The following is a 14,363-nucleotide window of genomic DNA, read 5'->3' on the forward strand; positions in this document are numbered from 1 at the left end:
AAATAAAACTGAAAGCTAATAAATAATTTGTCAAAATGAATGAGTACAGGAAATTTAAGGAAGTTGTCAACATGCCAGCTACAAAGCTTGGAATCATTCTAGAAATATCTTAAAGCTGGGCAGAAGTAATTCATAGCAAATCTGCATAATTTAATTTGTTACCTGGTCCACTTAATGTGTGATTGCAAGGCCTTGCTCTGTAATTGCATATATAGCAAAAAAGAGAAATATATTAGCAACATATACAGTAAGATACTGTTAGTAATTGATTTTACTATGGTTGAATGAGTACATAGACTACTTTTTTTCCTAAAAGTACTACTAATTTTCCTATGCATTGAGAAAATATACTGGCTTTCCTCACCTTCTGAAAGAGGGAAAATCTCTGCCTTTGAAGAAAGTTGAAAGTGACATTTTCAGGATTGTAAACAATCTCTGCAGAGCCCATGTCCATTAATAGCTCACTATAAATACCCAGTCATAAGATACTCTGGGACTTTCTCCACGTTTCTTTCACACACGTCAGCTATGTTTAATAATCTGACCTGATAAGTGCTGCCAACAAAAGAAGGAATTAAAAGCCCATTTTCCTTGTAAAAATACTTTTGAGTTTTGGAATAAGAATTTCAGACCTATAGCAGTAAGTATTACACTGTAAAAAGAAAAGTCTTTAGTGTTGTCCTAGGAGAGCAAACTAGAGGTGGTCCTAGGAGGTGGCTTAAGAGTGAGACAGCAGAAGAAAAAAAAAACTTGAAACAATAAAAGTAATCAAATAATCAAACAAAAACTCTGTGAAAATTATTACACGTTCCTGATTGCTTAATCATAATTCACATTAATATAAATAGAAAAGCAATTGAAAAATAGAATTTTTAAAGGGGAAAGCAGTTTCAGAAAGACAGACTTACAGTGGTTCAACACCCAATAAGCAGGGACACAGATGCCCAGTTGTAATAGTGATGGTAGGATGGAGTAAGACCTTTATGTACTCAGTTATTCCTACTGTATTTTTGGAGGGATCCATACACAGAACAGATGATGGCTGTATCTGAATGCAAGGTGGAAACAGTTCTTTGCTGGAGGAGATGTAGAAAGAATGCTTGAGTAATGTTTTTAAATTATTTTTAAAGAAAACAAAAGTGCAGAATCAAGTTTATTACCTATAATATTTCTCTCAGAAAGCACAGACTACTTTCATTTCCCATGAAAATATATTTTGTTATATGCAACTAATGCACAAAGAAGGTGTTAATTTTAATAATATCACCAAGGGCTAAAATCCTAGTTGTACAGCTGACAGATTGTAAAGACAGTCTACAATAATAATTATACACACTTAATACAAAAGCTTGAGGGTCAGAAAGTATTTGCATGCCCTCTCACAATACAAAAACCTCCAGATGGTTCTTTTCCACACTAAGTTCCATTTCCTCTGTAAGCCAGCAGAGAGAAGCAGGTGTGAAGCCTGAGTGTGAAGTGTCCCCAGTCAGTCATCCAGCTGGCACAGCAGGGCCACGCCTCTCTTGATCCAGTGCTGCACTGGCTGGTCCGTGTTGAGCCTCAGGGCAATGACAAAGTTTGTGGAGTGCCCCGTGGTGGACAGGACCCCTTTACGCTCACTTGTCTTGTAGAGTGGGCAAACGTAGGCATTGGTCTTCTTTATGTCTGATTTTACAGCTTCAAAAAAACCCCAAAAGAATGCATTACATTCAGCACATCTAATGGTAAAAACAATCTACATGCAAATGTTAAGTATTTACAGTAACATTTTTAAAGGTCAATAAAAATGCAAAATTGTTTTGTGAACAACAGAATAAAATTATCTGGCTTTTTCTTGTGTTTTCTTGTGTGGTTTGTTTTGTTCTTAAACCCAACTAATTTAGCTAAAATTTATTTTCAGGACTCAATGCCTTCCTGTGATTCTACCAGCTTTGTAATACTCAAAGACACATTAAAATCTGAATAGTTACCTAGCTAATACATAGCTTATACATGAGTTTTTCACAGCTCTACAAGAATTTCTATCTAATTGCCAGAGAATCTAACTTCAATTCAAGTCATCTGAGACCCAAGCACAGAACTCCGCAAGAATTCTTTGTATGCCCAGATTTCTTGCATGGAACTTGTGCAAAGCATAAAATCATGAAGGTCTGAATAAATTAATCCACTCTCAAGAAAAGGCACAAGCAGAGAAAGTGGCAAATTTTAATACTGCCTATTTGCTAACACTTAGGTTGCAGCAGTTGCAGTAGTAAGTCCTGATTTTGTGCATAAATGCAAACGAGGATTTACTCCTCTCAATCAAAGAAAACAAGAATTGTGAAAATTATCTTACTAGTAGGAAAGACAGCTATCACAGAGCTAAAAATAACCTGAGCAAACCTTGCTAAATCACATAAGGTAAAACACAGTTTTCGTAAATCTGTGAAAAGTTCTCCTCAGTGATCTTCAGTAAAAAAAAGGAAACCACTGTTGCAATTTCTCATTGAATAGCTCACACATCAGAGAAATCATACTCACCTGGCTTTATCCAAATGATTGGCATGGCATCAAAGAGTACTTTGGGATACTGCTCAGTTAATATTCCCCTGGAGAGAGACAGCAACAAAGTCATTGTTTGTGGCTTGAGGGGTTTGGTGGGTGTTTTTTGGTTGTTACTTGCTTGTTTGTTTTTATTTACCCATTTCCATGCATGAAACAGTGCTTAATTTGGTGTGTTATTTCAATAATATGAAAAGTATCACTTAAATTATTTAAACCAGTCTTGCTTGAGCACTGAAAAAAGCTTTCCAGAACCAGAGTGAAACATTTGGCTACTGACTTGGTCCTGTCCCAGCGAGCTCCATCTAAAAATAATCCATGGATGTAAACACCATCCTCTGGTGCAGTATCAGCAGTATCCCGAGGAATAACCTGCAGGGAATAAGTGTTACAAGTCATTAAAGTCTCACAGCTCTTTGCTTTTTGAGCTATTATGCCAGTTTTCTGATCAAACCAAACTGAGAATAATATATTAACCCCTTCTTTTCAATGCTACTTTTATATAAATCTGTAGAGACAGCAGACTTCTCTGGGTTTGTTAATTACCTTTCTTGTAGGTTACAAAATGAGGCTTTAATTACACAGAAAAATATACACGGTTTCCTTGAGTGGAGTTCTGCGTCCAGTGATAGAATTGCTTTTAATCACTTTGAGAATACCTCTTCCACAGAGGTTATTTAGCCTGCCAGTCCTGCCAGGATTTATTTACTACAGCTCACAACATCAGGACTCAGATTAATAAAATATTAATTTATAGTTTATCCATACCTCAAATTCATATCCTAGAAGGTCAATAGGAATCTTGTGCTTCCTGGCATAGTTTTGCATGGCTCCTGTTAGGAAAGCTTGAGTAAAATAGAATCCTGATAGCCAAAAAACAGCAGGCTTCCCTAATTCATACCAATCCTGGAGAGAGAAAAGCAATACATTGAACAACTAGAAAAAGAGGAATCCCATACTCTTTGACTATTTTCTACATAATTGTACTCAGAAAATCTAAACAAAGCCTATCACTCCTTATCACTCACAAATTATAGATTGAACAATTGGCAGCACTGCCACTTGTGCATTACCTGTAAAAACTTCAGCCTTGCTAGCAAATCAACAATATAGCTCCCTAATGGTTTTAGACTTGGGTATGAATGCTGTGCCCACTTCTCAGGAACTTTTCCAATAAGGAGACTGCCAGACAGAGCTTCCAGTTCAGCATCCATAACAACCAATCCTTTAATGGCTTTCTTCAGGTTAATTAGTGTAATGCGAATAGTTCGAATTAAACTAGAATTAAAAAACAAACAATTTTCACACATTCTGCATGATTTGTTAAACATGACTATGTCATTGGAAAAAAAGTAAAAGAAGTGGATTATGGAGGCATCTATAGAACTTTTATAGCTTTTAAATCTATATATCTAGATAGATATCTGCACAATAAACCATGTCTGTAAAGTCATGGATTTGGGCATTAGTGTAGATTTATTTAAGACTACAAACAGTAATTAATTCTTTTGTTATCTCTGATTTTTTTTTGTAAGAGGATAATTTTGGAACTCCAAATGTATCCATTATATTATAGATGAAGGAAAAAGGTTTTGATTGCAAAAGAAGAGGGTGTGCAACAAGGATAACTTGGAGACTTAAGGCCAGAGAGCACTTGGGAGAAAATTAAGCAGGAGACATGAAGTGAAAAATAGAAAAAAAGGAAGACAGAGAATATTCAGAAAGAAGGAATGGACAGGCAGGTGAAGATAAGAAAGAAAATTAGGAAACAAAGTCAAAAAAGAGATTGAGGACCCAAGGAGAAAAATATATTCAATTCTAGGTTTGTAGTCTTAGAAGAATAATTGTGAAAATTAGGCATAGGAAAAAAGCATCAGGAAAAGGGGGAAAAATTCATGAGAAAATTAAGAAACAAAAATATCTCCATTACAGAAAACATTTAATAAACTATAACTGAGCATGTAGACTTTCTAATTCTTTTACCTTACAGGTCAGAAATATGAGGAAAATAAAATAAAATTAAGGTAATGATGGTGAAAGAGAAAGTGAAGTTAAAAAAAAAATCTATATATTGTTTGCATTCTCTTTTCCCAGTACCTCCTCATACTCTCTTCTTTTCTCTTTCAGTTAATTTTGCCTGACATCTATCCTACACTCTGACTCTCCACAAGGAGCAAGGGTGTTTGGACTGCAGGTATCACTGCAGGCAATTAGAAAAGAACAAAAAAAAATATTTCACACACCACAGGGCTTACAGAATATGATTTGCAAGAAATATTTTTCTGTGAATGGAATGATTTCTGGTAAATTTAATAAAACAATGTTCTTACTGGTTAAATCTTTCCATTTCTTGCACCAGCACAGTGTTCATACTTTCCTCATATCTCACTGGATATTTAGTTAGGCAACTTTCAATGTCAAAATCCTTTGGAAGCTGTAAATGACAACACATTTCGAAATCATTTAATATATCACTATGATTTTACATTAAGGTGTGCAAATGTGAAAATTTGCAGAGCAATAGAAACCACTAAACTTTCTGATTAGTATCTTAGCAATACAGGATTCAGTAGTTCAATCTAAATAAAAATTTGTGGGATTTTAATGTTCATTTTTTTTAAAAACACCTAGAATTTTTAATATTAAGAAAATTTATTAATATATTTCTATTTATTAATTTTAAATTTGTTCATGTGAATGAATCAACTGTTCTTTCAAGTGCTCTTTGCTCTCTTTTCTCTCTTTCTACTGTCTTCTGCCTATTTAATAAAATTAATAAAATTTTTTTCCAACTGAAATATAGCTGTGGTCTGTTACAGCCACACAAGTTCTTACTTTCACATTGCACTAAGTTCCTTTCAGAATGCTTTTCTTTCAAGATGAAATCTACTTTACAGTGAAGATTCTAGTTAAGGAATTTCTGCTTTGTAAAAAGATATACTGAAGTAATTTATACAATACAATACCTTGCTGAGGATATCATCTGCAATTGCATAAAGAGTGCTGTCACCACCCCCAGAAGTTCCCTGAGAACCTCCTCCTTGTGTTAAAATGAGAGATTCAAAGAGGGTCTTAGTTTGCTGAAGATCTTTTGCAATATCCACATTTTCATGCAAGCCAAATACCTCTGGGTGCTGAGTAAAGGGAAGATTCTAGGCCAAAATAAAAAAAAAAGTCTGGGTGACATAAAGCAGGCGGAATCTCATCCAAGGTTTCTTTAAGAAGCCAAGTGAAAACTTCAGCTGCAAGTGAGTGAGGACCTTAGTAGCAGGTATTTGCAGACAGAATTACTGGTGATAGAGCCACCACTTCTCATGCAGAAAGTAATTTCCAAAGAATCGATGCTACACATGCCCCTATCTACTTAGTGATTCCCTCTCCAAAACATTTGAGATTATGGCAAGGATCATACAAGGATGCTGGCAAAAACCTGAGCACACAATTAGTTGTGCTGCAAAACTACCTCTTTAAGGCTTTCAGGATTGCTTTCTTAGCACATCATTGTAACAGTGCAAAATCTTGTTGCTACTTTTTTACCTTAATAAACTCGATGTACTCCTCATATGTGCCTTTGGGTGGCGCATAGTAGTTGCCACTGGGAGAAAAAGTGTACCGAGGATTCTCGATGATATCTGGGTTATAGAAATCATCCAGCATTGTCAGCAGCAAACGTCTGTCCCAGTCATCTGTCACTCGACCTCCATAGTTACACTCACCAGTCAGGTAAGAGACAGCTTCAAAGGGAACGTGGCTGTACTCATTGATGAATAACTGAAACAGAAATAAGAGTGTAGGGGGATAGAATATAAGAAAATAAAGATAGTGTAGAAAGAAATCTTACCCCTAAGGAGTTGCAGCTGGGCCAATTATCAAAGATTAGGAACAGGCCTGACTTTAACAGGCCACAGCTGTAAGCAGTGAGAAGAAGAGTGTTATAAAAGAGTGGGGTGGCTGGTTGAGAAGGGAACTGGAGTCAGTTGGCTGCTTTGTGAAGAAGAAAGGGTCAGTGCTTTGAGGAGTTGCCCACAAGAAACACCAAGAAGGTATGAAACTTTTGTGATGAGGAGACAACAGCATGGAACCCCTGCAATAAGATGACAATGTAAGAGCAGTTCTAGAGACTTGCAATATCTGCTAAACAACAGTGGGGCCCAACAGACTAAAAAGCTGGAAGTCATAGCATGTGTAAACTGCAGTTTATGGAGTTTTCTTCCTAGGTGCTGGAAACTCAAACTCTGAAATCTTCATTCTTCAATTATTTACAAGTGGATGATTTCTCAGTTCGGACGGACATTTTTCTGCACCAGAAATAAACATGTGTTTCACTTAATGTATCTTTTAATCTTCCTCCAATGTCATTCATTAACTTCTTGGTAACTTTTTCAAATCTTCAGCTTCAACTTCTATAATTCAGTTTTAATTCTCCTGACTTTAAGACAGAGTGTCTATAAAAGGTTCAAGGTCAAGTAGTGTTCACCATCTCATTCTGGGGAAGGAAAACAGTCTGAGGTTCTGTTAACTACCCGTATACATGTAAAAAAATGTCCTCCTACTAACCAACCTAATAGGTGACTCTCATTGCCACGGGCTACCTCAAGAACAATGAGCTCTCGTACATGACAAATTTAACTTTTATAATACTCACATAAATTCATTATATCCCATATGCTTGTAGAAATCTAAACTTTTTATGTCATTTAAAATTTTGAAAATACTTATGATTAACGTTCCTTGCCTTTACAGCTGAAGTCCTAAATATCTACGAACATTTGAGGTAACTTTAGTGTATTGCTCCTTGTGACTCCCAGCTGTGTTTTGCAAGATCAGAGTTCAGGAGGTAATCAGTGATTTTACCTGCAGCTGTCTGATACTGATTCTCAAGTCAGATTCATTAAATCCATAGGGTATATTCCAACCCAGGGGTCCAAACTTTCTTCTCTCCTGAACAAGAGCATGGAAGAAACAAACTCCAAAGAGTAGTTTCTCCCACACCTTTGAGAAAAGCAAAAGAAAAATGTATTATTAACTAGTCTGTAAGTTCACGGTAGTCTGTAACTTGTGTAGTGAGCACCCTTGGATTACCACTCTCCACCCAGGTGTAAATCCAGGCCACCACTAAGCACCTTGTGGTTTTTGCCCAGGGAACAAATGCACACACAGTGCCACATAAGCAAGCACATTTAGCCAGTTCCTCAAGTACCATGATATTCTTTAATGTATAGGACAACTGACTTCATAAGAATTCCAAAAGCACCAGATATTTATTTTCAAGGTTCATTAGATAAACAAAAAATACAAATGTATTTTCAAAGCAAGTCCTTAGGTGCTGTCACACCTATGCACATTGATAACTCATATCTCTGATGCCACTGTTTTTCACTTCCTTCACAGGTAATGATTAGCTAAGTTGTTCACCAGGTATCAATAATATATGTGGGCACTGCAGTATTTGGTCCCTGGTAGCAAGAAAAGGTCTCCTCAGTGCTTATCATCTCACTAACAACAGACATGCCTTTCTAATCAATGCTCAGAGTCCATGTACATTGTGTACTATGTGTGTGTAGCATGTAAGTGATTTAATAAAGCATAAAAAACCATTTAAAATATTGCTACATGAAATTGGATAACAAAACCCCGAAGTCCAAAATCGCCTCAAGAGATAGGCACATTACCAGCTCCTTTCCAGGGCATCCAGCAAAGAATTCAGGATCAGAAATAGGATCAGAAAGAAATGACTGAAGTAGGTTTAACCGGAGACCAGTAGGAGGCTCATTTGTCATCTTCACACCATTCTGCAGAATGGTTACTGGAAACTAGAAATAAAAAAAAACAAAACTGCATTCAGAAAGTGTGGAAGAGATTCTATATTAACAATATACTACTATTTTATGTTTTTTGCATTAACAACTATCTCCAAGAAATTACATTTTAAAGGTCAACAGCTTATAAATAATTCTCCAAGGCATCAAGAAAGTAAGACTCTGCTGTAAATAACAAACCTGTATTTTAAAATATTTTCTTGGTATTTAACACTTCACAGATAAAATGCAAGACTAATTTTTTTATTTATGTGAGAGAAAAAAAAACCCTTTTCAATCATATATGCTGACAGATTGCAGTTTCATTGAGTAGTACACAAAATATTGCACATCACAGTATCAAAATATTACAAATGAAGCTTGATATTAACATGTTTATAATTATTTTTAAATGTCCTTTATTGGTTAAATTATCTCTTCAAAGCCTCATTGCATTTCAGAGAAGTTTTGTATTATCAGCTCATTCAGGTATACAAAAATTCCCTAAAAATGTCATCAACTTTCCCTTTCCCTAAACAGAGATTATAGGGCCATGCACATACCTTTGGCGAGGGGTAACTTGTAAGCCAAAGTCTGAATTCTGGGTGACATTTTTCACCATCAAGCTCCTCACATATTTTCTCCAGCATTGGCATCCATGAGACAGCTAAATGACAATTTTGTAAACAAACCCATGTTCCTTCTTCCATTCCTGTTTGAATCATTTTTGTAGCTATTGGTCCTTGCCCTTGTCCTAATGAGATGGACTGAAACTTATCTCCTACCATCTCTCTGTCATTTGCCAGTTTCAGGAGGCCTTGAACAGAAAGAAGCATAAGATTTTAGCAGTCATATTAAAATGAATTTCTGAATTATGTCAGAAAAAAATAAAAACGTCTATTACCATTCTGTTTACATGTACATACAAATTAGCATTTTGAAGGGGCACAGAATTCTACCAGTCTGACACAATGCACTCACATCTACTTGCAGAAAGTGGAAATTAATCCTCACTGTGGATTGAAGGGGAATTTGAGGTCCCTACTTTCTGTGTATACTTACTAGACATGGGATCTGCTCCTGGAGATAGTACAAATATTAAAGGGACTGTAGCAGTTGAATCTAAGTAACTTTTTGCTAGATCAAAAGGTGGTGGCTCTACAAATTTCTTCCCCAGTTTTTCAGTAACAAATGTTGTTATAGCTGGACCAATCTGGTAAAAAAAAAAGCAAATACAAACCATTAATATAGACTTAAGTGCAGATCTGACAATGTCTTTTATGCCCAAGCCTGCAGACACCTCTCTGATTTGCAGAGATTTGAGACCAGTCTTGTAGAGTGATCCAAAAGCAAAGGTTTCAGGTTTCACCTCTTGTTGACACCTCCCTCCTTATTTTTTCCTTACAAGAGGAATAATAATGCTTTTAGAAAAGCAAGAATAACATGCCTTGTATAAAGAATAATAAATAACATTAAGACCTTTAGTCAGGCTTTTCCTGATGCGGAGGACAAGCACATTCTCCCTTGGGATATATTAATATAATTATTTTTTATTAATTGAAGGGAGCAATTGCAATATGCCTTAAATTCTAACATTGATAGCACCTCAAGAAAATGCAATACAAGAGCTGCTAAAAGCACCAAAGGCAGAATTTGTTGAAAGTTCATCTTGGTCATTCAAATCAACACATTTTATCTCTTTTTGCCTTAATTATCATTTGCATGAAAGCACAAGATATTAGATAACCTGTGTATTTTTTTTTAGGCTGATATGTCCTGTTCTCAAATATATTGAGTGCAGCAAGAAACAGCCTAGGCATGAAAAAATATTTCAAGAGAGCTAGAACAATGAGAATCCTCCAAAAGACTCATTAAATCACATCAGAAAGAAAGATTTCAGCTGATGCTTGAGGTGTTTGTATTGGTCACTTGAAAAATAAGAACAGCATTTACTTTCTTAATAAATATAATGAAGAACAGATTAATTACTGGAAGAGGCATGGCACAGTCTACAAACACTCCATAACATTTTACCTTGTCTGGTCTTAAGCACCGAAGAACTATCATCTTCTGTAATTCACTGAATGTATTATTCAACTCTTCTGGTAATGGAAAGTTTTGAGGCTCTTTGCTATCATACATTTTTTGCCATTCACGTATATTTTCAGAAACATGACTCCTAGAGAAAAAAAACCACAAGTACTATAAATACCTGGAGTCTTTTTTTTAACGTTTATCAAAGGCAAATTACACTGTATTGTCATTTAAGACACTTCATATCTATGTCAAATAATAATCCTACAGCTGAGCTTCTCCATGCTGAACGGTGAAAAATCTCTTTCCACCATGCTGCTGAGGAGAGATTCCACCTGAAATGTTCCAAGCTGACAATAAGTTGTCTGTTCCTCCAGGTAGCACTGCTTGCACCTTCATAGGTCTGGGTGAATTTTCTGCCTCCACTAGTTCAGGAAAACACCACAATTTAACTGAAGAAAATTACCAGGAAATTTAATTAGGAAAAAAAAACCCAACTATTTTCCTTCACTCAACATGCAGAGTATGTCCTTGGCAATGGGACAACTCTCAGATTATTTAAAGGCAGGATCATCATCCACATTGCTACTTGAACTCCAAAGGGGCTGAAACAAAAAACAGCCTCAAAGAACTTCTTCTAAGAGAGCAGTGTTACTGCATTGAGATCAAAATGCTCCAAATATTTGCACTCAGCTAATTTATGGAAGTCCTGTACAGCCATGTTGTCTCCAGAAATTAGTGTTAAATTCTATTTAAACCCACGGTGAAATTGTACTGAGTTCAGGAGAAGATAGTTTACTAGAAAAACTCCTTCCCCAGAACTGCAGTGGAATTCTGTTACATCTACCATCTCTGGCTTTCACTGAACCCTTTAAAACACTGTTTCTCTACCATGAAGACATTTCAGAAGAAAAATTTCTTTAGGCAACACCTCAAATAATTTAGAAAAAATAGTTTTATTACATAATATTATAAATAGTGATCCGACTGATTGGAGTAAGTGAAGCAAACATGATAACGAAAAAAAGGGGCTGGTTTCATCCCCCTTGCATTCTGGCACTGATTTGGAAAACATACCAAACATTTCTTTCAGCATGTAACATATGTATTGGTCAAAACCAATTCAGGCCAATTCACATCAGTATTTTACCATACCTCAGTCTTTCCATAGCTGGGAATTCACTGGCACGACATAATTCATCCCAGCTCTTATCTGATAGCCAAGATGGATCTGGATTCTTGTGCTCATTCTTGAGACCCACACCTCCAGTTAGTAAGAACATAAACTCTTGATGTTGTATTTCATTACTAGCCCTATATATATTAAAAAAAAATCAACCAGTAATTGAGATACAATTTTACATAATTTAAACAGTGGTTTCAAATTAATCACATTTCACTGCCCTTTAGGGATGCTTCTGCTTCAGTAAGAGCTGAGATTAGATTTCAATATTCTATATTCTTAAAAAATTGCATGGTAAAAATGTCTGATCAATACTAATGGAAGGGTTTCAAGAGATAAATCTTACAATCAATAAATTGTTTAGGTTGGAAAAGACCTTTAAGATCAAGTCCAACCATTGACCCAGCGCTGCCAAGCTATCACTAATCCCTGTCCCTCAGTGCCACATCTACACAGCTTTTAAATGCCTCCAGGGATGGTGATTCCACCACTGCCCCGAGCAGCCTGTTCCCGTGCTTGACAGCACTTTTGGTGAAGAACTTATTCCTAATACTTGCACTTCTTTTTTTTTTTTTTAAGTGCAATTATTCTTGGTTTTTAAAGGCTTTGCAGAAAATAACGCATTCTACAATTAGAGTACCCTTACAGACTGGCCCAGGAAGAACATCCATGTACAGATGAGTACACACTGTAATTAATTAAGTATGCACATTGTGGTTGTGCAATTTTGAACATATCATTTCTTTCATAATGTATTCAGACAAAATTAGGAAGAGAAAACTAAAAAGCTGGTGGAAAGGAGAAGACTGAATCTGAGATCACATGATGTTATGCAAAAAGGTAACAGAGAAAAAATGAAAAACAATGACAAAAACCTAGAAGTTGTTGGCATTACACATTACTGCTTAAGTTTTCTTTCTAAAATGTTTTCTTAACAGAAATTGGTTTTGACATAAGTAATGTCAAAATGTATGTAACACTGCCCAGATCCTTTAAAGAATGATTTATCATTGACAAAACCATTGACAAATGGGCACATTTGGCACACTTTTTTTTCATAATGCGTCCTGTAGTAGTGATACATGCACTCACACTCTCTTCCATTTTTTAATATTATACATCTTAGAAAGCCCAAGGTATTCGTGACCTTACTCCAAAGGCATTATTATCAATGTGCACAAGAACATTCCATTTCACCAGTACCTGCTTCCACGATAAAATCATTAGTTTCTGTTAGTAAGAGACTTCACAAAAATGAGCTTACATGAGCAGATTACAGCACAACAGAAATGAGAAGAGCAGCTTGTCTGTTTCAAACAGTGAACGACAGACTTGGCAGTACAGATTGTAGGTGAAGTGGTCATTTAGATACTGAAGTCGCTTCTTCAAAACTTTGGATTTATTACTAAAAAGAAAAGAAGTGATAAACTGAGACTTCAAACGGAATAACATATACAATCCTTAAGAAATCTCATCTATTTAGGGTTGCAGAGGATTTATATCAGACCCACAGACTCCACAAGGGACTTAGGTGTCAGTTTCCCCAAAATTTCAACTATACTCCCTGTCTTTTTAAAAGACTGCAGCACTTTTAGAAGTCCCAAGCAAAATAATAAGTTGAAATCAATTTGCCACAGTTAAGTAGTGGCCACTCAGTCTTCAAAATGGAGCCTATTTCAGAACCTGACATCACACTAAGTCACATTCTTAAAAATACTTAAATATAGCACATCCTTACAGTTCATAATTTGTTTTAACAGTAACCAGAAAGATAAATTAATTCATTAATAAATCCTGTTTTCCTTCAAAATCCTGCATTTAAGGAGGCAAACTTTTTCTAGAACTGTTTCGTTCTCTTCTCATGAATAGTTTTCTCCACTATTCATAAGAAGAGAATGAAATGCCTTTATTTTCTGCAGAGAGACCCTCTTTACCTGTCGTGAATGGAGCTGACATAGAGGCTGACAAACCAGCTGAGGGAGTACTGGTACATGGGGTCGATGTTGGCCAGGTCTGCGATGCTGAAGAAGAGCACGGCCGAGTGCTGCGCCACGGGCCGGTACGCCTCCCGCGACTCCGCGATCTTCAGTTCCGTCTTCTCTGCAATCTGCACAGCAACAGCAGGGGACAAACAACAGCTTCTAATAGCCTTAATACTCTTCATGTTCTATAAAATGTTACTGCTTAATAGCATTTCTGGAATAGTTCCATACAGCACTGAAACACCAGAGTAAAGCGACTTTTCTGCTCCAGAAGGCACCACCCCAGTAGGTAAAACGAGCACTTGGCCCTACCCCAGTGCTGCCTGATCTACTTACCTGCACTACAGATACATATATTTTAAAACATTTTAAAGACTGAATAAACTACCAGTGAAGATTCTAGAACAGATCCAATTTTATCTCTCTTTCCATTTCACAAGTATAGAATTTGCTCCTTGTGCTATGCATCCAAATCAGAGACCTTCTGCCGGACGCAAATTTTAACATCTAATTTCTCAGTATTATTGAGGGAAGCACACATACATACTCCTTACCTGCTGTTTCCTTGTGATCTCATTAGCCATGACTTTGGCAGAATCCAAGACCTGGATGGCAGTCTCATCTTCCAGAATATCACCTTCAGATGACTCTAAAGTTTCTAAAATTTTCTTCTCAATTTCTTGTAAATTCTTTTTATTGGCTGCAGACTGAACAATGAGAGCATTTCTTTCCTCTTCTAAATCTGGCCTAATGAAGAAAAACCAAAATCAGTCAGCGCTCATCTTGCACTGACTGCAAAAGAAGCCCATGAAAATTACTCCCTCT

General features: G+C 36.2%; 1 protein-coding gene across 1 annotated transcript in view; it reads right to left on the minus strand.

Moving 5' to 3' along the window:
• Positions 1-1,140: 1,140 nt before the first annotated feature.
• The window catches only part of DNAH12 (dynein axonemal heavy chain 12), a 57,844-nt gene continuing 44,621 nt past the window's right edge, over positions 1,141-14,363 (minus strand). Inside the window, exons 58-74 of the mRNA XM_014307608.2 lie at positions 14,093-14,285; positions 13,491-13,663; positions 12,821-12,961; positions 11,529-11,687; positions 10,374-10,518; positions 9,402-9,552; positions 8,903-9,156; positions 8,214-8,354; positions 7,396-7,533; positions 6,079-6,312; positions 5,508-5,693; positions 4,872-4,975; positions 3,615-3,819; positions 3,310-3,447; positions 2,822-2,913; positions 2,521-2,588; positions 1,141-1,677 (exon numbers count right to left, since the gene is read on the minus strand). Coding sequence (XP_014163083.1) covers positions 1,487-1,677; positions 2,521-2,588; positions 2,822-2,913; positions 3,310-3,447; positions 3,615-3,819; positions 4,872-4,975; positions 5,508-5,693; positions 6,079-6,312; positions 7,396-7,533; positions 8,214-8,354; positions 8,903-9,156; positions 9,402-9,552; positions 10,374-10,518; positions 11,529-11,687; positions 12,821-12,961; positions 13,491-13,663; positions 14,093-14,285 — 2,713 coding nt within the window. The 3' untranslated portion in view covers positions 1,141-1,486. The remainder of the gene's footprint in view (positions 1,678-2,520; positions 2,589-2,821; positions 2,914-3,309; positions 3,448-3,614; positions 3,820-4,871; positions 4,976-5,507; positions 5,694-6,078; positions 6,313-7,395; positions 7,534-8,213; positions 8,355-8,902; positions 9,157-9,401; positions 9,553-10,373; positions 10,519-11,528; positions 11,688-12,820; positions 12,962-13,490; positions 13,664-14,092; positions 14,286-14,363) is intronic.

The sequence above is a fragment of the Geospiza fortis genome, unplaced genomic scaffold, assembly GCF_000277835.1.
Source record: "Geospiza fortis unplaced genomic scaffold, GeoFor_1.0 scaffold78, whole genome shotgun sequence".
NCBI lineage: Eukaryota > Metazoa > Chordata > Aves > Passeriformes > Thraupidae > Geospiza > Geospiza fortis.